The sequence below is a fragment of the Malaclemys terrapin genome, chromosome 10 (assembly GCF_027887155.1).
Source record: "Malaclemys terrapin pileata isolate rMalTer1 chromosome 10, rMalTer1.hap1, whole genome shotgun sequence".
In the NCBI taxonomy this organism is placed as follows: Eukaryota; Metazoa; Chordata; order Testudines; family Emydidae; genus Malaclemys; species Malaclemys terrapin.
The window spans coordinates 48,267,827-48,295,066 of NC_071514.1; the positions used below are offsets into that span (position 1 = coordinate 48,267,827).

Consider the following 27,240-nt stretch of genomic DNA (forward strand, 5'->3'; position numbering starts at 1 on the left):
CTAAGCACTTAAGTCCAAAACAAGGTCTTGATTAGTGGATGTCAATAAGAGAGAGACTTGGTAGGATAAGTCTGGCCCAAGCTGTCGTTCTCTCCTGCTATCCTCTGCTTTTACCCAAATGTCACGCAGCAGGAGGAGTCAAAGGAATACCGTGCCATTGCAGGTAAATAGTATAAAGGCTAACAAGGGTCAGGCTGGAGATTCTTGCCTACATGCTCGGGGTTTTACTGATCGCCATATTTGGGGTCGGGAAGGATTTTTCCTCCAGGGTAGATTGGCAGAGGCCCTGGAGGTTTTTCGCCTTCCTCCGCAGCATGGGGCAGGGATCGCTAGCAGGAGGATTCTCTGCCAATTGAAGTCTCTAAACCACAGGATTTGGGGACTTCAACAGCAGAGTCAAGGGAAAGGGTAGGGACGGCTTTGTGACCTGCATCATGCAGGGGGTCAGACCAGATGATCATAATGGTCCCTTCTGACCTTAAAGTCTATGAGTCTGTCCTTCTCTGTGCTGCACTCTTGATAGGCCTTAGAGGAAACAGGAGAACAAATTGGTGTAGACACCATACAACTAAAATTTGATCTCCAGCACAGGACTTAGATCCACCTGTGGCTGAAGGCGCAGTGCTTCTTCTGCCATGCTGGGTTAAGAGGATAAAGTCAGAAGTAAGAATTTATGCTCACAAATCACTCCCACCCCCCACACAACTGATGTGCATTCCATCCTCCCCGTTCCCAAGGAAATGGGTACATCTCCATGGAGGGAATGCTAACCATGATGATCTGAGCAGGGGAGAGGGAGTATGCATTTGGCAAAAGGACTAGTGAGGCTTTTATTTGTAAGCTCTGCCTCATTGGATGACAAAGGGACAAAGCTTGTGTGTGATTAGTTCTGAACTGCTGAGGAAACCGTATTTCCTGGTAGAAAGTGTTTGTCTCCCACCAAAAATAACCACATAAGTGTTAAGCAGAAGCCTAACATTTCACACCATACATTTTACCAGTGAGAAACATCCACTGATTCTACTGCTATCTTCTCCTCCTCCTCATCCCGTCCTCCTCCTCACCTCCCCAACTGTCTGACAGGCCTATATTGATTCCTGCTATCTCATTTGCTTGGGATTAAGCCATTTAAAAATCAGCCCAGACAAAGGCATTGGATGTACCACAGGAAGATTCCCTGAGCAAGCCAGGCCAAAGTGGGGGACTAGACAAAAGGCGGGGGAGCCCTGGGCTAGCTGGGCCACAGGGGGGACTAGACAAGCTAATAGATCTTACAGTAGCAATTACTGAAATGTCTCCCTAGTGTGACCATGAAACCCTGTTATTTGCAGGCAGCTACAGACATTTTATAGAAAGGCAGCTTGTCCATTGATGATGGTCCCATTCCATCAGACAGGGCTTTTCTACAGGAAGGGAGTAGATCTTGGAGTCATTGTGGATAGTTCTCTGAAAACATCCACTCAGTGTGCAGTGGCAGTCAAAAAAGCGAACAGAATGTTGGGAACCATTAGAGAAGGGATAGATAATAATACAGAAAATATCATATTGCCTCTATATAAATCCATGGTACGCCTAAAAATGCATTAGGGGTATGGAACAGTTTCCATATGAGAAGAGATTAATAATACCGGGACTTTTCAGCTTGGAAAAGAGACAACTAAGGGGGATATAATCGAGGTCTATAAAATCATGACTGGTGTGGAGAAAGTAAATAAGGAAGTGTTATTTACTCTTCATACCACAAGAATGGGCAGTGATGGTATCCCTAGCTTCTGTTTGCCAGAAGCTGGGAATGGGCGACGGGGGATGGATCACCTGTTCTATTCATTCCCTCTGAGGCACCTGGCATTGGCCACTGTCGGAAGACAGGATACTGGGCTAGATGGACCTTTAATCTGACCTAGTATGGCCATTCTTATATATGTTCTTATGTTGTTGAGTGGCTCAAGGGCTGACCTGAAGTAGTAGGCTTGGGGAAAGGGTATGCTGCTGCTATGGCTGCTGGATTTGTCTAGCCCGCAACAGGGCTAACTTTGTTAAACTGCTGGATTTGTCTCTTCCACACCTGTTGCAGTCCCATCCCGTCCTTCTCCACACGTATGCCACTGGACCAGCCCCCATCAGTGCAGAAGGAGAATAGTTGGGTCTCCAGCTGTTTCCTGCAGAAAGACAGCTGCAAGGATAGGACATGCAGTGGTGCATGTTTGGGGGATCACATCTTACCAGCAGCCTTTGTAATAGAGTTTCTTGCTAGTCCACCTCTATGCCTCCAGGACCAGCATTTTTCCTCCATTAGCTCACATCCCTCTCCATCTTCAGAAGGGTCACCTCCCTCCTGCTGCTAAGACAGCATGTTCTACTGTCACCTAATGTTCCTCACGGGATCTTATTTCCCAGCCTACACCTCTTATCCCACAAACACTGTTATTCCTAGATGGTAGAGCACAGTGTACTGAGAGTGTGAATGGCAATGGGGCAGGGGAAAGAGCCGAATAACCATACAGGGCCAGTCATGAAATGAACATTCCTACATCCAGTCTATTCTGAATACCGTGACAGGAGACAAACTGGGTCCGCACCCCCACATGGAGCCCCCTGAAATACCACGGCACTGAGTTCAGGGTTTGAGGCTCTCTCTGTAAGGATCTGCCATGGGAGCAGCATCAACCCCGCTCCCACAGTGTGTCAGAGTCACAATCAGAAGAGTGATGCTGATGTTCTGGGCTTGGGATTCAGCTGGGGGTTAAGAGTTGGGAGCATCTGCCTAGGTGACACAAACTCACTTGTATGGGCGTTTTGCTATTGTCTTGGTCAGTGCAGAAACATGCTGGCTCAACTCATGCCATGTGTCCAGGAACCAGACCTCAGTGTTACCCCAGAGCAGTAGCACCACCAGCCCCTGGAGGAGGAGAACTAAAATGAGTGAAACATGCAAGAGTTGCAGCTAGCAAGGGATGTGAAGAGTAACAAGAAGGGTTTCTACAGATATGTTAGCAACAAGAAGGTGGTCAGGGAAAGTGGGAACCCTTACTGAATGGGGAAGGTAACACAGTGACAGATGATGTGGAAAGAGCTGAAGTACTCAATGCTTTTTTTTGCCTCCATCTTCACAGACAAGGTCAGCTCCCAGACTGCTGCACTGGGCAACACAATATGGGGAGGAGGTGAGCAGCCCTTAGTAGTGAAAGAACAGGTTAAGGACTATTTAGAAAAGCTGGACATGCACAAGTCCATGGGTCCAGATCTAACGAATCCAAGGGTGCTGAGGGAGTTGGCTAATGTGATTGCAGAGCCACTGGCCATTATCTTTGAAAACTTATGGCGATTGGGGAAGGTCCCAGACAATTGGGAACAGGCAAATATAGTGCCCATATTTAAAAAAAAGAGAAGAAAGAGAACCCAGAGACCTACAGATTCACTTCAGTCCCCGGTAAAATCATGGAGCAGGTCCTCAAGGAATCCATTTTGAAGCACTTAACATCATAGAATATCAGGGTTGGAAGAGACCTCAGGAGGTCATCTAGTCAACCCCCCTGCTCAAAGCAGGACCTATCCCCAACTAAATCATCGCAGCCAGGGCTTTGTCAAGCCTGACCTTAAAACCTCTAAGGAAGGAGATTCCACCACCTCCCTAGGTAACCCATTCCAGTGCTTCACCACCCTCCTAGTGAAAAAGATTTTCCTAATATCCAACCTAAAGCTCCCCCACTGCAACTTGAGACTATTACTCCTTGTTCTGTCATCTGGCACCACTGAGAACAGTCTAGATCCATCCGCTTTGAAACCCCCTTTCAGGTAGTTGAAAGCAGCTATCAAATCCCCCCTCATTCTTCTCTTCTGCAGACTAAACAATCCCAGTTCCCTCAGCCTCTCCTCTTAAGTCATCCTCCAGCCCCCTAATCATTTTTGTTGCCCTCCGCTGGACTCTTTCCAATTTTTCCACATCCTTCTTGTAGTGTGGGGCCCAAAACTGGACACAGTACTCCAGATCAGGCCTCACCAATGCTGAATAGAGTGGAATGATCACATCCCTCGATCTGCTGGCAATGCCCCTACTTATACAGACCAAAATGCCGTTAGCCTTCTTGGCAACAAGGACACACAGTTGCCTCATATCCAGCTTCTCATCCACTGTAACCCCTAGGTCCTTTTCTGCAGAACTGCTTCCTAGCCATTCCATCCCTAGTCTGTAACAGTGAATGGGATTCTTCTGTCCTAAGTGCAGGATTCTGCACTTGTCCTTGTTGAACCTCATCAGGTTTCTTTTGGCCCAACCCTCTAATTTGTCTAGGTCCCTCTGTATCTTATCCCTACCCTCCAGCGTATCTACCACTCCTTCCAGTTTAGTGTCATCTGCAAACTTACTGAGAGTGCAGTCCACGCCATCCTCCAGATCATTAATGAAGATATTGAACAAAACCGGCCGCAGGACCGACTCTTGGGGCACTACGCTTGATACTGGCTGCCAACTAGACATGGAGCCATTGATCACTACCCGTTGAGCCCGACGATCTAGCCAGCTTTCTGTCCACCTTATAGTCCATTCATCCTGCCCATACTTTTTTAACTTGTTGGCAAGAATACTGTGGGAGACTGTATCAAAAGCTTTGCTAAAGTCAAGGAATAACACATCCACTGCTTCCCCCTCATCCACAGAGCCAGTTATCTCATGATAGAAGGCAATTAGATTAGTCAGGCATGACTTGCCCTTGGTGAATCCATGCTGACTGTTCCTGATCACTTTCCTTTCCTCTAAGTGCTTCAGAATTGATTCCTTGAGGACTTGCTCCATGATTTTTCCAGGTACTGAGGTGAGGCTGACTAGCCTGTAGTTCCCCAGATCCTGCTTCTTCCCTTTTTTAAGGATGGGCACATTAGCCTTTTTCCAGTCATCCGGGACCTCCCCCGATCGCCAGGGGTTTTCAAAGGTAATGGCCAATGGCTCTGCATTCACATCCGCCAACTCCTTTAGCACCCTCGGATGCAGCGCATCCAGCCCCATGGACTTGTGCTCCTCCAGTTTTTCTAAATAGTCTCGAACCACTTCTTTCTCCACAGAGGGCTGGTCACCTCCTCCCCATATTGTGCTGCCCAGTGCAGCAGTCTGGGAGCTGACCTTGTTCGTGAAGACAGAGGCAAAAAAAGCATTGAGTATATTAGCTTTTTCCACATCCTCTGTCACTAGGTTGCCTCCGTTATTCAGTAAGGGTCCCACACTTCCCATGACTTTCTTCTTGTTGCTAACATATCTGAAGAAACCCTTCTTGTTACTCTTAACATCTCTTGCTAGCTGCAACTCCAAGTGTGATTTGGCCTTCTTAATTTCACTCCTGCATGCCTGAGCAATATTTTTATACTCCTCCCTGGTCATTTGTCCAATCTTCCACTTCTTGTAAGCTTCTTTTTTGCGTTTAAGATCAGCAAGGATTTCACTGTTAAGCCAAACTGGTTGCCTGCCATATTTACTATTCTTTCTACACATCAGGATGTTTTTTCCTGCAACCTCAATAAGGATTCTTTAAAATACAGCCAGCTCTCCTGGACTCCTTTCCCCCTCATGTTATTCTCCCAGGGGATCCTGCCCATCAGTTCCCTGAGGGAGTCAAAGTCTGCTTTTCTGAAGCCCATGGTCCATATTCTGCTGCTCTCCTTTCTTCCTTGTGTCAGGATCCTGAACTCTACCATCTCACGGTTACTGCCTCCCAGGTTTCCATCCACTTTTGCTTCCCCTTCTAATTCTTCCTGGTTTGTGAGCAGCAGGTCTAGAAGAGCTCTGCCCCTAGTTGGTTCTTCCAGCACTTGCACCAGGAAATTGTCCCCTACACTTTCCAAAAACTTCCTGGATTGCCTGTGCACCGCTGTATTGATCTCCCAGCAGATATCAGGATGATTAAAGTCTCCCATGAAAACCAGGGCCTGCGATCTAGTAACTTCTGCTAGTTGCCGGAAGAAAGCCTCGTCCACCTCATCCCCTGGTCTGGTGGTTTATAGCAGACTCCCACCAAGACATCACCCTTGTTGCTCACACTTCTAAACTTAATCCAGAGACTCTCAGGTTTTTCTGCAGTTTCATACCAGAACTCTGAGCAGTCATACTCCTCTCTTACATACAATGCAACTCCCCCACCTTTTCTGCCCTGCCAGTCCTTCCTGAACAGTTTATATCCACCACCCTCCAAGTGAAATTACCCCCCCTAATATCCAACCTAAACCTCTCCCACTGCAACCTGAGACTATTACTCCTTGTTCTGTCATCTGGTACCACTGAGAACAGCCTAGCTCCATCCTCTTTGGAACCCCCTTTCAGGTAGTTGAAAGCATCCCCTCAAAGTTGAATCCCCCCTCATTCTTCTCTTCTGCAGACTGAATAACACCAGTTCCCTCAGCCTCTCCTCGTAAATCATGTGCACCAGCCCCCTAATCATTTTTGTTGCCCTCCGCTGAACTCTCTCCAATTTGTCCACATCCCTTCTGTAGTGAGGGGACCAAAACTGGACACAGTACTCCAGATCAGGCCTCACCAATGCTGAATAGAGGGGAATAATCACATCCCTCGATCTGCAGGCGATGCTCCTACTTATACAGCACAAAATGCCGCTAGCCTCCTTGGCAACAAGGGCACACTGTTGACTCATATCCAGCTTCTCATCCACTGTAATCCCCTGGTCCTTTTCTGCAGAACTGCTGCTTAGCCACTCAGTCCCTAGTCTGCAGCAGTGGATGGGATTCTTCCATCCTCAGTGCAGGACTCTGCACTTGTCCTTGTTGAACCTCATCAGGTTTGTTTTGGCCCAATCCTCTAATTTGTATTGGTCCCTCTGTATCCTATCCCTACCCTCCAGTGTATCTACCACTCCTTCCAGTTTAGTGTCATCTGCAAACTTGCTAAGGGTGCAATTAATTAATCCCATCCTCCAGATCATTAATGAAGATATTGAACAAAACCTGCCCCAGGACCGACTCTTGGGGCACTACGCTTGATACTGGCTGCCAACTAGACGTGGAACCATTGATCACTACCCGTTGAGCCCGACGATCTAGCCAGCTTTCTATCCACCTTACAGTCCATTTATCCAGCCCATACTACATTAACTTGCCGGCAAGAATACTGTGGGAGACTGTATCAAAAGCTTTGCTAAAGTCAAGATATATCACATCCACCACTTTTCCCCATATCCAGAGAGTCAGTTATCTCATAGAAGGCTATCAGGTTGGTCAGGCAATGACTTGCCCTTGATGAATCCATGTTGACTGTTCCTGGTCACCTTCCTCTCCTCCAAGTTTAACAGTGTAACAGTGACTTAACAGTGAAATCCTTGCTGATCTTAAACACAAAAAAGAAGCTTACAAGAAGTGGAAGATTGGACAAATGACCAGGAAGGAGTATAAAAATATTGCTCAGGCATGTAGGACTGAAATCAGGAAGGCCAAATCACACTTGGAGTTGCAGCTAGCAAGAGATGTTAAGAGTAACGAGAAGGGCTTCTTCAGGTATGTTAGCAACAAGAAGAAAGTCAAGGAAAGTATGGTCCCCTTACTGAATGAGGGAGGCAACCTAGTGACAGAGGATGTGGAAAAAGCTAATGTACTCAATACTTTTTGTCCGGCCCAGTCTGTGAGCTTCTGGGCAAAAGCTCGGAGCTGCAAACCCACTGTCCATCAGGCCGCCTGAAACGTCTGTCTGTACTTATCCACGGACAGTCCCATCCGGTCTAGGACAGCCGCCTTCACCGCATCGTAATCTTTGGCCTATTTGTCACTTAAGGCCATATAGGCAGCCTGTGCCTCACCGGCCAGATAGGGGATCAGTCTTAGGGCCCACAGGTTGCCTTGTCCCATCCAGAGCCTGCAGCCACCCGCTCAAACATACACAGGAAGGCATCGGGGTCATTGGCGGAGCCCATCTTATAGAGCCCCAACCCTAGTGCGCGGCTGCCATCACCTCCAGGGGGACTCACCCACTGGTGCAGGAGCTGCTGCTGTACACTGGCCTGCTCCCAGATGAAGTTGTTCTGGTGTTCGGCCTGCAAGGCAAGTAGGGTCTACAACTCTGCCTGGTGGGACTGCTGGAAGGCCTGCAGGTTTTTCTGCAGCTCCTCTTGCTGTTTAGCTAGCCACTGCACAGTTCCCTCCATCCTTGTGTAGCCAGGCATTGGCAGTGGCCTTGGATCCCAGACGAGCCCCCACGTGTAACGGGGCACATGCCATGCCCCTCTGGTTCAGCGCTTCTCCCCCTCTTTTCAGAGACTCAGGGAAACTTCAGGCTGATGCAACACCCGTGCTCTTTATTTGTGATCAAGTCCCCACCACCAGTTTCCAGGCTTTTTACAACAGCTTGACCTACCACAGGGCTGGCCAGGAACAGAGTAGGAGACTCCCACCTCCCTCTGAATCTGAACCTGACCTTCCCCTCCTGGTCTCTGCCCTCCCTTTGCTCTCACTTCCTCCCAGCCTTATAGCTCCTGCTACCAAGAGTTACCAGGCAAACATCAGGCTATCTACCTAGCCCCAGTCCAATCCTCCTGATTGGGGCTGGGATGGCAGGGGCTGATTAAGGCCTCACTAACAGCACTCTGCCACACCTGGCCACTAGGCATTGGGCTGAGCCCAACAATTCCTTTCACACAGGCCACTGCACACCATTTGGGGGAAGCGGGGTGCGCTCCACCAACCTGGGCTATATCTGAGCCAGCGTCCTAGGGCTCAGAAGCTCCAAATCCTCACTACCAATCTCCTGAGTGTCCCTGTTCCTCCCTAACCCCTTTGCCAATAACACCTAAGGGCTTTCTAAGGGGGAGGAGAATGTCTGTTTCAGGTGAGCTGTCACCTCCCCAAGCATGAAATGTGCCTGAGTGCCCATCCACAGGAGCCTCCTCTCCCCATAGCTGCAGCTCCCTTGCCCTCAAGCAACATTAGAGTCAAGGCCTGTAGTTAGTTTCACCTTCTCTATCTCCTGCTGCGTCGTAGACAGCTCTGGGCTGGAATCTGGGATCCTCCTGTCTGCTCTGCTCTCCAGGTCTCAGTGACCACTGCTTGTCCTGACTATGGTTATACTAAGTAGAAGTGACACACATCACTCACATTCTCCCCTGGCCCTCCCTCTCCCGGAGTCACCTCTTGATTATGTACTGACTAGCTGGACTGCTGGCAGGGTCAGAGTCCTGCTTTACCCTCCCACATCTGCCAGCTCTTTCTCCTGCCATAAGCTAGAGAGAGAGGCGGCTTTTTAGTTTGATTCAGGCCCCCCCTCCACACACACACACACACACACACACACTGAAGACAAGAAAGATCTCCAGGTGATTGTGTTCCTCTGCTAGGCTGTACATTGGGGTGGGCAAACGTTTTGGCCAGAGGGCCACATCTGGGTGTGGAAATTGTATGGTGGGCCATGAATGCTCATGAAATTGGGGTTGGGTTGTAGGAGAGGGTAAGGGCTCTGCCTGGGGGTGCGGGCTCTGAGGTGGGGCCAGAAATGAGGAGTTCAGGGTGCGGGCGGGGGCTCTGGCCTGTGGCAGCAGGTTGGGGTTCAGGGATGATGGTGAGGGCATCGCCTGGGGATGTGAGCTCTGGAGTAGGGTTGGGGATGAGGGGTTTGGGATGCAGGAGGGTACTCCGAGCTGGGAGGTGCTCTAAGGGCAGGAGGGGGATCAGGGCTGGGGCATGGGAGGGGGCCAGGGGTGCAGGCTCTGGGTGGCACTTACCTCAAACAGCTCCCGGAAGCAGCGGCACATCCCCCCTCCAGCTCCTATGCGTAGCACGGCCAGGCGGCTTTGCGCGCTGTCCTGTCTGCAGGCACAACCCCTGCAGCTCCCACTGGCTGTGGTTTCCAGCCAATGGGAGCTGCAGGGGTGGCGCTTGGGGTGCGGAGCCCCCTGGCTGCCCCTACACATAGGAGCCAGTGCGGAGACATGCTGCTGCTTCCGGGAGCTGCGAGGATCCACGGCATGCACAGAGCAGGACAAGCCCCAGATCCCACTTCCCAGCGGGAGCTCGATGGTTGGATTAAAATGTCTGATGGGCCGGATGTGGCCCCCGGGCAGTAGTTTTCCCACCCCTGCTGTACATCCTAGGTTGTGCAGTGCTGGGCCTCCAGCTCTCCCTTTGGTCTCACATAGGGATGGGCTGAGTAGCCACCATTTGGGATATAGGACCACTATGGGTACCAGCACTGGGCCTGAGTGGCCAGTGGGATGGAGACTGGGGTCCACTCTGTCTCCCTCTCTAGGTGGAGTGGACAAGCAGCAGCAAGTGGATAAAATGTAACCCTGGGTGCTGCCCTGGGTGCCCACAAGTGAAGAGAAGCCAAGGGATACTGTTGCTTGGGAGCCCTCCTCAGAGGGTACCTGGAATGGTGGAGGCACAAACCCAGCCACTGTAGCTGCCTGTAGCGATGCGGGACTCACTGCTGTGGCGCCTCCTGCTGGTCGTCTTGGGAATTAGCTCTTCCAGCCTCTGGAGTGCCTTCTGCAGGCCGGTGTCCCACTAGTGCTTGGCCCCCGTGTCCCTCCCGGACCCAGTGCCCTGTTGTCTGCGGTGCTGCCCTCACAACTCTGGGTCTCCCCCTCCCAGGGGAACCCCCACCCACTAGTCCCACTTCACCTCAGTCTTGGCTACTGCCAGTCTCCATCTAGTCCCCATTCACTGGGGCAGACTGCAGTATAAGCCACTCATCACAGGCAAAGGGGTTCAGACCTGCTGCCTCTGCCTACCCATGGGCTGCCCCCTGCAACCCCATACTTAATAGGCCTTACCAGGCCTACAGCCTGGGGCTTTCCTAGGCTGGAGCTCCCCGGCTCCCTTGGCCTTTCCCCAGCCCTGCTCCATAGTACCTTTTACTGGCCTTTAACAAGGCCTGCAGCCTCAGGGGTTTCCAGGCCGGAGCTCCCCAGCTCCTCTAGCCTTTCCCAAGCCCTGCTCTACTTTAGGTACCCTCTCAGCTTCCAGGCAGCCAGGCCCTTCTCTCTCTACTGCTAGAGAGAGACTGCTGAGCTCCTGGCTCCCAGCCTTTTTATACAGGCCAGCTGTGGCCTGACTGGGGTGTGGCCCAGCTGTGGACACTTCCCCAATCAGCCCAGCTTTTAGAGCTGCAGCCCTCTCCAGGGCTGCTTTCAAGCCCTTCCAGGCAGGAGCGGGTGTCCACCCGCTACACTGCCTCGGCAAAGAGAGACACCCCATGTGTAAGGATTTGATCTGCCTCCATTACAGACAAGGCTTCAACTGACCTAAAATGGCCACCAATAGGGACACGCCCTTCGTGGCGTGTCTGCGTGAATATGGAAGAGGGAGTCACAGGTATCTGTATGTGACTAGGAAGCTCCCCCAGGAAAGCCACAGACCAGCAGCCTCACAAGATGGTGAGAAGGGCTCAATCCAGTGAAGGTCTATGCCCTGGTTGCGAGCTGCCCTAAGCTCCTGCTTACGAAACTCAGAATCTGTGAGTTGGGAGGACACCACAGCCTGTGGTGGTGTCCAGAGCAGCTCCAGCCAGATTCATCAGACAGCTCTGCCATTCCATCATGACCCTTGGCTTTGGGGAGTGGTGAATCAATGTGGTTAAAAATGTCCCATTTTAACTTTCCAGGTGACATTTTCAAACCTTGCTGTTTACAGTGCAGTTGCAAAATGGAACCCTTCTGCTGCAACACTCAATACACTGTTGCCCCACACCAGGTGTACATTGAGAACATGAATTTCTTCACACAAGCACCCTTCTCACACACATGCCATGCCTGCTGTGTGGCACAGTGAGCTGCTGGCACAGCATGTTTTGCAGACACAACTTAGGCACTGAGATTTGAAATTTAGCCCTAAAGGTCTCCTTCTACAGACAGCCTTATCCACACTCACTATGTTAGCTTTCCAGTCATGCTCCTAACACACAGATCATACCACCTGTAGGTGCCAAGTCCATTGACAGCCAGGCTGTAGGATTTTAGGAAGGGGCCTTTCAGACGGTCCAAAGGCTCAGATCAGGCCTGCTCCCTGATGGGGCTTCTCTTAAACTCTGAAACAAAACAAAACAATCACAAATTTCCATCTTTCTTCCTCCTCCACACCCAGAGATTGATGGTGTAGTGGGAGCACTGTAAGGTCAGCATAGTTACTGGGAATAGATGGGAGTTGGGGAAGGGTGTCAACTCTGATCTCTGTTTGGCTGCTGGAATGCAAGGCTACTATGTCCTTTATCCTACGCCTGTCATAGTCCCAAGCTCCTGCCTCCTGGTCACCTTTTTGTTTATGCTTCCATCACTGATCTCTTCTTGGGCACTGCCTGCTCCAGCTTAATCTTTCATTTTCTATTGCATCTGCCAGTAAACTCCTCAGGGCAGGGGCCTTATCTTCCTAGGGGTAGATAAATAAAAGGCCATATGGAGCTGCATCCATAACTAGCTGCAAATCTCTTTACTTCCAAACATTTGTGCTTCTCCAAGCTGTGTTCTTTGAAGGTTTCCTTCATACAGATATTTGAAGTGCAACCCTGAGTGTTCAAACACTAACACGCACAAAGTGATGGGTCTAGACTGCCCAAAGGCGCTAAAGCAATGGTCTGTCCCAGGTTTAAATCAAGAGTCAGAACTTCCACTACTCAGCCCAAGTGGGCGCACTAAGTTCAGGCAGGCTTTGGCTATTCCCAGGGTGGATAAAAAACAAGGATTTAAAAAAAAAATCAGATTTATTTAATTTAAATCGATTTTTTGATAAAATGCTTTTTCAGGAAAAAACCTATCTAAAGTTAGTTTTAATTAAGATACATTATAGCTCAAAGATATCTCATCATGGAATACGGATTATAAATTCTAATTCTATAATATGAAACAATATATTCATGTAATATTTAAGATAATAGTTCATGGATTAAGGACCCAATTAATGGGGTTCCAGGGGCTTCTGTATAGATTATTTAGGTTAATCTTTCTATCTACCCAATGGGTCTCAGGGCTCTGTCTAGAAGATACTATCAGAGATGCTTAGTTTTGCAGTTCTCAAACTCTGGATTTGTGTCTCCAGAGATAACATGCTTGTTAACAGCAAAAATGCTTTTAAATAAATAAATAAATACATAAAATATAGAGGTGAGAAATAACAGACCTCAACCCTATTGTCCCTCTGCAAATTTGTGTACACAGAGTCAATCCCTTACCCCCCTCTAAAAGTGCAAAGTTTCAAAAAGTTCAATGAAGATTGTTGGGGGCGGAATAGATCTGGACAAGGAGAAGTCTGGAGATAAATATGAGAAGGGAGAGACAGGCAGTAGAAACAAAAGTGAAACTGTTTGAGCAGCATATTCCAGAAATCTTGAGGTCTTTCTAAGTGTAGCCTTCATTAATTTGAGATCTACCATACCCAGCAGGCCGTAAAAGAGACCCAGTTTGGGAATATTTTAATGAAGTTCCTCCACCTGTGGGTAAGACAGGCATCCGTGAAAAATGCAAACAGTGCAAAAAAGAAATGCAAGGCCTGGTTTCCCGAATGAAACATCATGAGAAGTGTTCCTTCTCAGGAGGAAACTCCGTTGAAGACGATGAAAGGAACATGTCTGAACATGCAAGATCTTCAGGTTGGTAAACTTTTTTATTTCATACTTCTTTCTTAAGGACTGCCTGTCTTCCTTCTGGACTATTTTTGAATTCTCATGTTTGAGCAAAAAATATAGTTGTTACTCTACGGTACTATCATTTTAGATGCAGTTGTGATAAAAAAATAAATAGCTGAAATAGGCAGATTCCTTTTACAATTTCACCTTTAAAGTAGTACTGAGTGTCAGTGAATACAATGAGTAATACTAAATGAGTAGTATGGTAATAATAAAACTGCTCTACAGCCAAAATGCTTCTGAAATAAATGTAGTCAAACTTTACTAATTCTGGGTCACTGAGAACGAAAATGATGCTTAAAATTGTTGATTGGCTCTAGTTTTCAAGATTGCTATTGGGTCAGTATATACGACCCTTGACTTGGGAATGGCAGAGGATAAGTGAGTTATAAAGGGAAGGGATCTCAATTTAAACCAGAAATGACTAAAATACATCTTTGACTGGACCTATGAATAAATCTATGACTGGGTTTGGACAGTACTTGCTTTTCAGGCAAAACAATGAATGATGCAATCTGAAGCTGGTATTGCACCATACATTATATGAATTGCATCATGTTATTCCTAGAAGTCATGGATAATGCAATTATAACGAAGCTTACATCACTCTGCTGAACAAATTGCCCTATATCAGGTCTAGAAATCATACAGTGTCATGCTCTCTTATTTGTCAGTGTTTGATTTTGCAAAGGGACACATTTCTGTTTAGCCAAAGTGAGCAGAGATGCCTTGTACTTGTGTGAACAGTGCAGATAACTTCTGCTATGTTTGTGGTGAAGTGACTTTTGCATCACAAAAGCGCAGTATAACCACTATGGTTAAGAAAGCCTATCACCTTTATTTTGGCTGCAAAATTGAAGATCAGGACAAGAGGTGGGCCCCACACATATGCTGCAACACTTGTGCAACAAATCTTCGCCAGTGGTTGAACAGGAAAAGGAAATCTATGCCTTTTGCAGTGCCAATGATTTGAAAAGAGCCAACAGACCATACCAGCAATTGTTACTTCTGCATGGTGCCTCCAGTTGGGAAAGGTGTGTCAAAGAAGAAAAAGTGGACTGTGCATTATCCAAACATTCCATCAGCTATACGCCCAATACCCCACAGAGAAGGACTGCCGGTTCCTGATGCACCAGAATCATTCTCACTTGAGTCAGACGAGGAAGAGGATGAAACTTCTGGTCCTGAACCATCAATGTCACAGGACCCACATTTTCTCCCATCCTCCTCCTCTGAACCACACCTCATAACACAAGGTGAACTGAATGACCTTGTCAGGGATTTGGAACTACCCAAGAGTAAGGCAGAGCTGTTGGGCTCCAGACTACAGCAGTGGAATCTCGTGGCAGGTGATGTTAGGGTTTCCATGTTCCGTGACCGTCAAAAGGATCTTGTCCCATTCTTCTTCATGGAAGGTGATCTTGTAGCCTGCAACAACATCGATGGTGTGATGGCAGCCCTCAACATCGTTCACGATCCAGATGAGTGAAGACTGTTCATTGATTCATTGAAGACGAGTCTTAAAGCTGTTTTACTGCATAATGGCAATGTTTTGCCATCAATTCCAGTTGGTCATGCAGTCCATATGAAGGAAACCTATGACAACATGAAACAACTTTTGAGGTGCATAAAGCATGACCAACATCAGTGGCAGCTTTGTGGCGATTTGAAGGTTGTTGCTCTCTTGCTTGTATCTGCACACTGGATACACAAAGTACTGCTGTTTTCTCTGCGAATGGGATAGTCGTGCAAGAGATTCCCACTACATCAAGAAAGATTGGCCACTCCGACAGTCATTGGAGCCTGGGAGGAAAAGTGTTCAGCATCCACCACTTGTTGAATCAAGGAAGATTTTGTTACCACCCTTACACATCAAGCTGGGTCTGATGAAGAACTTTGTCAAGGCCATTGACAAAACACTTGAAAGCAGCTTTCAGGTACCTCCGTGGAAAATTTCCAAGGTTAAGTGAAGCTAAGATAAAGGAAGATGTCTTTGTTGGTCCTCAGATTCGTGAACTTCTTCGAGATGATGCATTTGACCATGCACTGCGTGGCAAGGAACAGACGGCATGGAAAGCCTTCCAGTTAGTGGCAATAAATTTTCTCAGAAACAACAAGGCAGACAACTACAGATTGTTGGTGGAAAACCTCCTCAAGGCATACAAAAGCCTTGGTTGCAACATGTCACTAAAGATACATTTTTTGCACTCTCATCTAGATTTTTTTCCACCGAACTGCGGAGCAGTGAGCGACGAGCATGGCGAGCGATTTCACCAGGACATTGCAACAATGGAGAAACGCTATCAAGGCACGTGGAGCCCCATCAATGCTTGCAGACTATTGCTGGACAGTGACAAGAGATGCTCCATTTAATGAATACAAGAGACAAGCTAAGAAGCGCCGAGTAGACACTGAATAGGACTAAACTATGTACATAATAGTTTTTTGCCTTTTGTTTCATAATAAATTTTATTTATATAACCCTTTTGCTGATTTTTAAAGTGTTACATAAACAGGACAGGTGAAATATTATCATATAAAGCAACCATAAACACATGAAAAGACCTAGGTTTACAATTTATGATTAAAACTCTACTATCTACACAATATACATAGACATAAAATGTAAAAACTTAAATATCTTAGAAACAGTAGCCAATCCGTTGTTTTAATTGTCATATTTGAATTCAACACATCAAAATACATAATAAATAGCACATTTTATCTCTGAAGCAGATGACTTCTCAAAAATTGTAGACCAGTGTAATTAAATAACTACATTGACTTATTTTGTTTAGAAGAATCCATCCTCAACATACAGGATTCTGAAGACTATCCACCTTCAAGATCACCATCATTTTCTATAGTTTCAGAGTTATCTGCCAATGATAGTGTTTCAGTCACATCATGTACAGGGCCGTAATTACCCATACACAAAGGACGCAGCTGCATAGGGCACCAGGAAATTTGGGGCACCAAATTTCCTGGTGCCCTGCGCCACTGCATGCTGCTCCAGCCCCTGCTCTGCCTCTTCCCACGGCCCCCACCCCTGCTCCGCCCCAGCCCCACCCCCACTCCACCCCTTCCCCAAAGCCCCTGCCTCTTCCCCCACCCTAGCCCTGCCTCTTCCCACCCATGCTCCGCCCCTTCCCGCCCCTGAGGAGTGCATCAGGGCTGGACCTGCACTCACCGGCGGCGGGAAGTGCAGTGGGCCGGCCCTAGCCATGCTGCCAGTGAGTGCTGGGGGGGTGATTCCCCCAAGCCAGCCCCCCATGGAGGTCTTCCCCCCCCACGGGGGGAGGGGGGACTGCATAAGGCTCCAGAATAGCTAGGGATGGCCCTGATTACGTATGTCATATAGCCACCTGTAGCAAAAAGAAAAAAAAATTCCATCATCCAGAAACGACCATAGATAAGTTTGTGATAAGAACCAGCAGATTACAAAAAGAGGTAATTGATGAAAAAATTGCCCAGTTTGTTTATGCAACAAACTCTCCTTTCTGTATGATTGAGAACCCACACTTCATTAACATGGTTCAGTCATTAAGACTGTCCACCCAACAGAGCAGATGTTGCAGGCAAATTGTTGGATAAAGTGTATGAAAAAGAAATTGAGCAGTGTGCAAAAGGTCTAGAGGGTGAAATTGTTAACCTGAGTCTTGATGGGTGGAGCAATGTCCACAATGATCCTGTTGTATGTGTTTGTGTGACAACAGAAGAAGGGAATGTTTTCCTTACAGACACAATTGATATATCAGGAAATGCACACACAGCAGAATACTTACAAGAAGTAGCGGTAAAAGCTATAACAAACTGAAAAAAAATTCAAACGTCTAGTATGCAGCTTGGTCACAGACAATACTGCAAGTGTATCCAAGATGAGAAGAAATTATTTAGAAGAGAGTCCCAAGCTAATAACATACAGTTGCAGTGGTTATTTGATGCACCTCCTAGCTAAAGACTTCAGTATTCCAGAAATAAAGTCTAATGTTGTTGAAATTGCAAAATATTTCTATAACAACCATTTGCAGCAGCTGCTCTGAAAAAAGAAGGTTCCTTGGGAGGAACCAAGCTAACTCTCCCACAAGACATGTGATGAAACTCAGTAGTGGACTGTTTTGAGCACTATATCAAGAACTGGCCTAAACTGATGACAGTTTGTGACAAAATCGTGAAAAAATAGATGGCACTGTCACAGCCAAAGTTCTCAACATTTGGCTTAAAAGAAATGTTGAACACATGCTGAGTACCCTGAAGCCTATTTCTGTAGCATTGAACAAAATGCAGGGAAATAGCTGTTTTATTGCTGACGTTGTTGAAATTTGGAAGGAACTGAGTGAGATCTTAACAAGAGAAATATGCAATGACAGAGTTAAATTACAAGCATTAAAAAAACGAATGGGACAAGCACCATCTCCAGCTCATTTTCTTGCAAGTATTCTCAATACTCAGTACCAGGGTCAAACCTTAACTGCTGAAGAAGAGGAGTAGGCTATGACATGGACATCGAGCAATCATCCCTCTGTGACGGGTTGGATCACAGAACCCCCTTGGGAGCTGCCACCTGATGTACCAAAACTACCTCTGCCCCTGCTTTCCCTGCCAGCTTGGGACCCCAGCACCCTGTCTTGCTGAGCCAGACAAGCCTGTCTGCTCCAACACAGACCCAGGGTCTGAATTTCTTGCCCCAAAGCTGCAAACTTAACTGAAAGCAGCTTACAGAAGCATTATTGTCTTTAACACTCAGATGCCCAACTCCCAATGGGGTCTAAAACACAAATAAATCCGTTTTACCCTGTATAAAGCTTATACAGGATAAACTTATAAATTGTTCACCCTCTATAACAGTGATCAAGAGATATGCACAGCTGTTTGCCCTCCCAGGTATTAATACATACTCTGGGTTAATTAATAAGTAAAAAGTGATTTGATTAAATACAGAAAGTAGGATTTAAGTGGTTCCTAGTAGTAACAGACAGAACAAAGTGAATTACCAAGTAAAATAAAATAAAACACTCCAGTCTATGTCTAATCCAACTGAATACAGATAAAATCCTCACCAGTTCCAGAAGGCTTCCTTTTACAGACTAATGTCCTTCTAGTCTGGGTCCAGCAATCACTCAAACTCCTTGCAGTCACTGTCATTTGTTCTAGTTTCTTTCAGGTATCTTGGGGGTGGAGAGGCTCTCTCTTTAGCCAGCTGAAGACAAAATAGATGGGTCTCCCCTGGGCTTAAATAGACTTTCTCTTGTGGGTGAAAACCCCCTCCTCTCTCCTATGCAAAGTCCAGAGTCACCTGGGCAAGTCACACGTCCTTTGTTCCTTACCAGACAAGCCCACATTCCTGGGAAAGCCCAGATGTGGACTGGTGTCTCCAAGTTCATTGTTGGCTTAAGTGTTTCTTGATTGGGCAGTTACTGAGAATACTCAGGAAGCTGACCAACTGCTTCACTACAGCCTACTTAGAATCAAACAAGTATGCAGCCATTATCCATAACTTCGAATACAAAAATGATACATGCATGCAAATAGGATTAATAGATTCAGTAGATCATGACCTTTACAGAAATATGTTACATGGCATATGTAGCATAAAACACATTCTAGTTACACACACACACACACTCACATTCATAAGCATATTTCTATAAAGCCTTATGGGTGGCACCGTCACACCCTCCATAATGCCAACTATAATAAACTTTAGAGCTAAGGGTGAACCATTCAAGAAATATATGTTTGCTGATGATGTTTTAAAGAAAGTCACACCAGTGAACTTGTGGAACTCACTTAAGCACTTCGATTCAGAGACTGTTGAAGTGATAATCTCACTTTTAACAGCAGTAGCTTCTTCTGCTGGTGTAGAAAGAATATTTTCTTCCTTTGGAGTAATTCATTCCAAATTGAGAAACCGTTTGGGACCTGAAAAAGCAGGAAAGCTTGTTTTTCTTTTCCAGATTATGAACAAACAGGAAAATGAAGGTGAAGATGATGAGTTAGCTGCAGAAGCCAATATTTTAAGTTTCTCATGTTGACCTGGCTGACATAGTCGATTTCATTTTTTTTTTAATATTTCATTTAACTATTTTAGTTAAAAACAAATTTTAACAAAAACGTACCTGATTTTAAAAAACTTTGAATTTTTTAATTCAAAAATTCATATGCTTGTTTTGTTAAAATATTATATGTTTGCTGTTGAAGAAAAAAATCCAGAATACATAACGTTGTTGTTTTAGTTAAATAAAACAACAACAGGGGCTCGTGAACAGGGGCTGCTAACAGGGAGTTTCGCAAGGGAGTTCTCCAGGTGAAGGAGGAGCAAATACAACACCCTTGGGGTAAGTGACTGTCTGTAGTGTGTGTTTGTTTGTGTTTGGGGGTTATTCGCTGTGTGCTGAGCTTGTGTTTATCCGTCTGTTTGTTTGTTTGAAGGACAGTGTGCTGTGGCTGGCAGTTGGAAGCTGTGAGCTTCAAAGGAAGGTTTGAAAGCTAGAAGCCTCTGTTAATTGGCTGAGCCTTAGTCAGTGGGAGGGGCTATCAAGCAGGCCAGGGCTTTATAAAGCAGTGCACAAGCGACCAGGGGCTGCTAACAGGGAGTTTCGCAAGGGAGTTTAGAAGGGGAGTGGGAAGGGGGTAAGGGCCCCTTGCTGTTTTGTAAAACTATAAACTAAGCTACATTCAAAACCTCTTGATTTAAACAAAACCCTTTCATTAACTAGGAGACCATGCAGGCAGAAGCCCAGCAGCAGAGTGGGGGCTATCCAGTTTATTGCGCTGAGTGCAGCATGTTTGATTACATGCCCTGTAGGCGGGTGGCGTATGTGCGCATTCGGTGCAAGGAGCTTCTGGCCCTCAGAGACTGCGTATGGGCTTTGGAGGCCAGGGTGGCAGAACTGGAGGAGCTAAGGGAGGCAGAGAGGTATGTTGATGAGGCTTTCCGGGACACTGTAGAATTGTCCCACCTCCGGTCAGACAGCCCCTGCGCTGTTGAGGAGGATGAAAGGCCCAGGGAAGCAGAGCAGTCAACGGGAGCAGACGGAAACCTTCCCATAGTTGGGACCCTCCTTCCAGATGGCGTTAGCATATCCTCTCGCACTGAGGTTACCTCTCTGGGGGAGGGAACTCCAGTTACTAGGAAAAGGCAGGTGTTAGTAATGGGAGATTCGATCATTAGAAACATAGATAGCTGGGTTTGTGATGACCGGGAGAACCATATAGTGACTTGCCTGCCTGGTGCGAAGGTTGCGGATCTCTCGAGGCATCTGGATAGACTTATGTGTAGTCCTGGGGAGGAGCCGGTGGTCGTGGTACATGTAGGTACCAATGACATAGGGAAGGGTAGGAGAGACGTCCTGGAGGCCAAATTTAGGCTGCTAGGGAAGAGACTGAAATCCAGGACCTCTGTAGTGGCATTCTCAGAAATGCTCCCAATTCCACGTGCAGGGTCAGGTAGGCAGGCAGAGCTTCAGAGTCTCAATGCGTGGATGAGACGATGGTGTAGAGAGGAGGGGTTTAGATTCATTAGGAATTGGGGAAACTTTTGGGATGGGGGAGCCTATACAGGATGGGCTCCACCTAAACCAAAGTGGAAACAGACTGCTGGCACTTAACATTAAAAAGGTTGTAGAGCAGTTTTTAAGCTAGGAGATGGGGGAAAGCCGACTGCTGCAGAGGAGCATGTGGATCGGACAGAGACTTCTCTTAGAGGAGAGTCTATTGATAGACACAATACAAGCTGTCAGGAACAGTATCCCTGATGATGACACAGAACAACTTGTTGCTGAGCTCTGTGACTTTATCCTCACGCACAATTATTACAAATTTGGTAACAATATATACCTCCAGACCAGTGGCACCGCTATGGGCACCCGCATGGCCCCACAATATGCCAACATTTTTATGGCTGACCTGGAACAACGCTTCCTCAGCTCTCGTCCACTCACGCCCCTTCTCTACCTACGCTACATTGATGACATCTTCATCATCTGGACCCATGGGAAGGAGACCCTGGAAGAATTCCACCATGATTTCAACAGCTTCCACCCCACCATCAACCTCAGCCTGGACCAATCTACACGGGAGGTCCACTTCCTAGACACCACAGTACAAATAAGCGATGGCCACATTAACACCACCCTATACCGAAAACCCACCAACCGCTACGCCTACCTTCATGCCTCCAGCTTCCATCCCGGACACACCACATGATCCATCGTCTACAGCCAAGCGCTGAGGTACAACCGCATCTGCTCCAACCCCTCAGACAGAGACCAACACCTACAAGATCTTCACCAACCATTCTCAAAACTACGATACCCACACAAGGAAATAAAGAAACAAATCAACAAAGCCAGACGTGTATCCAGAAGCCTCCTGCTACAAGACAGGCCCAAAAAAGAAACTAACAGAACTCCACTGGCCATCACCTACAGTCCTCAGCTTAAACCTCTCCAACGCATCATCAGTGATCTACAACCCATCCTGGACAATGATCCCTCACTTTCACAGACCTTGGGAGGCAGGCCAGTCCTCGCCCACAGACAACCTGCCAACCTTAAGCATATTCTCACCAGCAACCACACACCACACCATAACAACTCTAACTCAGGAACCAACCCATGCAACAAACCTCGATGCCAACTCTGCCCACATATCTACACCAGCAACACCATCACAGGACCTAATCAGATCAGCTACAACATCACCGGCTCATTCACCTGCACGTCCACCAATGTTATATATGCCATCATGTGCAGCAATGCCCCTCTGCTATGTACATTGGCCAAACCGGACAATCACTACTCAAGAGGATAAATGGACACAAGTCAGATATCAGGAATGGCAATATACAAAAACCTGTAGGAGAACACTTCAACCTCCCTGGCCACACAATAGCAGATGTAGAGGTAGCCATCTTACAGCAAAAAAACTTCAAGACCAGACTCCAAAGAGAAACTGCTGAGCTCCAGTTCATTTGCAAATTTGACACCATCAGATCAGGATTAAACAAAGACTGTGAATGGCTAACCAACTACAGAAGCAGTTTTTCCTCCCTTGGTGTTCACACCTCAACTGCTAGCAGAGCACCTCACCCTTCCTGATTGAACTAACATCGTTATCTCCATACTGATACCTGCCTCTGGAAATTTCCATTACTTGCATCTGAAGAAGTGAGGTTACCCATGAAAGCTTATGCTCCCAATACTTCTGTTAGTCTTAAAGGTGCCACAGGACCCTCTGTTGCTTTCTATTGATAGAGATTTTCTAGGTTATAGTCAGGAGCAGAGGATGGAAGAGGATAATGTAAGGGCCAGATCAGACGAGAAACATTCACATAAAGAATTGGACACATCAGAAAAGGGCAGACAAATAAACAGTGACAAGTTTTTAAAGTGCTTGTACACAAATGCTAGAAGTCTAAATAATAAGATGGGTGAACTAGAGTGTCTCGTGATAAAGGAGGATATTGATATAATAGGCATCACAGAAACCTGGTGGACTGAGGATAATGAATGGGACACAATCATTCCGGGGTACAAAATATATCGGAAGGACAGAACAGGTCATGCGGGGGGAGAGCGGGGGAGGGGTGGCAGCACTATATGTGAAAGAAAATGTAGAATCAAATGAAGTAAAAATCTTAAGTGAATCCACATGTTCCATAGAATCTCTATGGATATAATTTCATGCTCTAATAAAAATATAACATTAGGGATCTATTATCGATCCCCTGACCAGGACAGTGATAGTAATGATGAAATGCTAAGGGAGATTAGAGAAGCTATCAAAATTAAGAACTCAATAATAGTGGGAGATTTCAATTATCCCCATATTGACTGGGAGCATGTCACCTCAGGACGAAATGCAGCGATAAAATTTCTCGATACTTTAAATGACTGCTTCTTGGAGCAGCTGGTACGGGAACCCACAAGGGGAGAGGCAACGCTCGATTCAGTTCTGAGTGGAGCGCAGTAGCTGGTCCAAGAGGTAACTATAACAGGACCGCTTGGAAATAGTGACCATAATATAATAACATTTAACATCCCTGTGGTGGGAAGAACATCTCAACAACCGAACACTGTGGCATTTAATTTCAAAAAGGGGAACTATGCAAAAATGAGGGCGTTAGTTAAACAGAAATTAAAAGGTACAGTGACTAAAGTGAAATCCCTGCAAGCTGCATGGGCGCTTTTTAAAGACACCATAATAGAGGCCCAACTTAAATGTACACCCCAAATTAAGAAACACAGTAAAAGAACTAAAAAAGAGCCATCGTGGCTTAACAACCATGTAAAAAAAGCAGTGAGAGATAAAAAGACTTCCTTTTAAAAGTGGAAGTCAAATCCTAGTGAGGTAAATAGAAAGGAGCATAAACACTGCCAAATTAAGTGTAAAAATGTAATAAGAAAAGCCAAAGAGGAGTTTGAAGAACGGCTAGCCAAAAACTCAAAAGGTAATAACAAAATGTTTTTTAAGTACGTCAGAAGCAGGAAGCCTGCTAACCATCCACTGGAGCCCCTCGATGATCGAGATACAAAAGGAGCACTTAAAGACGATAAAGTCATTGCGGAGAAACTAAATGGATTCTTTGCTTCAGTCTTCACGGCTGAGGATGTTAGGGAGATTCCCAAACCTGAGCCGGCTTTTGTAGGGGAAAAATCTGAGGAACTGTCACAGATTGAAGTGTCACTAAAGAAGTTTTGGAATTAATTGATAAACTTAACATTAACAAGTCACCGGGACCAGATGGCATTCACCCAAGAGTTCTAAAAGAACTCAAATGTGAAGTTGCGGAACTATTAACTATGGTTTGTAACCTGTCCTTTAAATCGGCTTCTGTATCCAACGACTGGAAGATAGCTAATGTAACGCCAATATTTAAAAAGGTGATCCTGGCAATTACAGACTGGTAAGTCTAACGTCCATACCAGGCAAATTAGTCGAAACAATAGTAAAGAATCAAATTGTCAGACACATAGAAGAACATAAATTGTTGGGCAAAAGTCAACATGGTTTCTGTAAAGGTAAATCGTGTCTTACTAATCTATTAGAGTTCTTTGAAGGGGTCAACAAACATGTGGACAAGGGGGATCCAGTGGACATAGTGTACTTAGATTTCCAGAAAGCCTTTGACAAGGTCCCTTACCAAAGGCTCTTACGTAAATTAAGTTGTCATGGGATAAAAGGGAAGGTCTTTTCATGGATTGAGAACTGGTTAAAAGACAGGGAACAAAGGGTAGGAATAAATGGTAAATTCTCAGAATGGAGAGGGGTAACTAGTGGTGTTCCCCAAGGGTCAGTCCTAGGACCAATCCTATTCAACTTATTCATAAATGATCTAGAGAAAGGGGTAAAAAGTGAGGTGGCAAAGTTTGCAGATGATACTAAACTGCTTGAGATAGTTAAGACCAAAGCAGACTGTGAAGAACTTCAAAAAGATCTCACAAAACTAAGTGATTGGGCAACAAAATGGCAAATTAAATTTAATGTGGATAAATGTAAAGTAATGCACATTGGAAAAAATAACCCCAACTATACATACAATATGATGGGGGCTAATTTAGCTACAACGAATCAGGAAAAAGATCTTGGAGGCATCGTGGATAGTTCTCTAAAGACATCCATGCAGTGTGCAGAGGTGGCCAAAAAAGCAAACAGGATGTTAGATATTATTAAAAAGTGGATAGAGCAGGGGTCTCAAACACGCGGCCCGTGGGCCACATGTGGGCCGCTGGGTGATTTTCTGCAGCCCGCGAGCCCCTCGCAGCCCCCCCCGCCCTCCCTCAGTGTTTACCAGAGCGGCGGCCGGATGTGCACCTGGAGCAGGGCAGGTTCCCTGCCTGCCTGCCCTGCCCTGCCCTGCGCAGCTCCAGGAAGAGGCTGGAACGTGGGGAAGGGGAGGACGGAGGGGCTGTTACTTCAGGCAGCGCCCCCAGCAGCTCCCATTGGCCGGGAACAGGGATCCGCGGACAATGGGAGCTGCTGGAGGCAGTGCCTCAAGCAACAGAAACACACAGCCCCTCCGCCCCCCTTCCCCACGTTTCAGCCTCTTGCGGGGGCAGGGCAGACAGGCAAGCAGGAAGCCTGCCCTGCCCAGGCAGTCAGACAGGGAGCCTGCCCTGCCCCTGGTATGCGCCGGGCCAGATCCTGCCCCCCGAACCCTTCCTGCAGCCGAATCCCCTGCCCTGAACCCCCTGCACCCCGACCCCCTGCCTCACCCCGCATCCCTCCTGCCTCACCCCGCATCCCTCCTGCATCCCAACCCACTGCCCTGAGCCCCATGCCGCACCCCTCCTGTGCCCCAACCCCCTGCCATACCCTGCACCCCTCCTGCACCCTGACCCCTGCTCTGAGCCCCCTGCCGCACCCTGCACCCCGACCCCCTTCCCTGAACGCCCTGCCACACCCCGCACTCCTCTTGCACTCCAACCCCCTGCCCTGAGCCCCCTGCCACACCCCACACTCCTCTTGCACCCCAACCCACTGCCCTGAGCCCCCTGCCGCACCCTGCACCCTGACCCCTTGCTGTACCCTCACCCCTCCTGCACCCCTGGAGGCAGGGAGGGGGCAGAGTTGGGGTGGAGATTTTGGGGAAGGGGTTGGAATGGGAGCAGGGAAGGGGTGGGAAGAGGCGGGGCAGGGGCGGGGCCTCATGGAAGGGGTGGAGTGGGGGCCGGGGTAGGAGGTGTCAGTAATGCGACCCTCGAGCCAATGTACTAGTCCTCATGTGGCCCTCACGGTCATTTGAGTTTGAGACCCCTGGGATAGAGAATAAGACGGAGAATATATTATTGCCCTTATATAAATCGATGGTACGTCCACATCTTGAATACTGCGTCCAGATGTGGTCTCCTCATCTCAAAAAAGATATACTGGCACTAGAAAAGGTTCAGAGAAGGGCAATAAAAATGATTAGGGGTTTGGAATGGGTCCCATATGAGGAGAGATTAAAGAGGCTAGGACTTTTCAGCTTGGAAAAGAGGAGACTAAGGGGGGATATGATAGAGGTATATAAAATCATGAGTGATGTGGAGAAAGTAGATAAGGAAAAGTTATTTACTTATTCCCATAATACAAGAACTAGGGGTCACCAAATGAAATTAATAGGCAGCAGGTTTAAAACAAATAAAAGGAATTTCTTCTTCACACAGCGCACAGTCAACTTGTGGAACTCCTTACCTGAGGTTGTGAAGGCTAGGACTATAACAGAGTTTAAAAGAGAACTGGATAAATTCATGGAGGTTAAGTTCATTAATGGCTATTAGCCAGGATGGGTAAAGAATGGTGTCCCTAGACTCTGTTTGTCAGAGGGTGGAGAAGGATGGCAGGAGAGAGATCACTTGATCATTACCTGTTAGGTTCACTCCCTCTGGGGCACCTGGCATTGGCCACTGTTGGTAGACAGGATACTGGGCTAGATGGACCTTTGGTCTGACCCAGTATGGCCGTTCTTATGTTCTTAATAAAACAATTTAAATGTCTGTCTGGTAATGTTCTCCTCCTAATACAGCATGGCAAGAAAATCCTCCAAATATTAATGATTAACCTGTTGAATTGAAGATAGTTCTCCTCCCAATGACTTCATAAATATCTGCTTCAATTACCTTTGGTAAATAAAATAACCAAACATTTCATTTTCTGAT

General features: G+C 46.9%; 1 protein-coding gene across 1 annotated transcript in view; it reads right to left on the reverse strand.

Annotated features, from left to right (window-relative positions):
• EME2 (essential meiotic structure-specific endonuclease subunit 2) overlaps nt 1–27,240 on the reverse strand; it is a 32,995-nt gene continuing 5,755 nt past the window's right edge. The window contains 10 exon segments of the mRNA XM_054042303.1: nt 1–140; nt 495–525; nt 1,957–1,977; nt 1,979–2,159; nt 2,784–2,899; nt 8,942–8,978; nt 8,980–9,042; nt 11,153–11,155; nt 11,884–11,968; nt 11,971–12,007. Coding sequence (XP_053898278.1) covers nt 1–140; nt 495–525; nt 1,957–1,977; nt 1,979–2,159; nt 2,784–2,899; nt 8,942–8,978; nt 8,980–9,042; nt 11,153–11,155; nt 11,884–11,968; nt 11,971–12,007 — 714 coding nt within the window.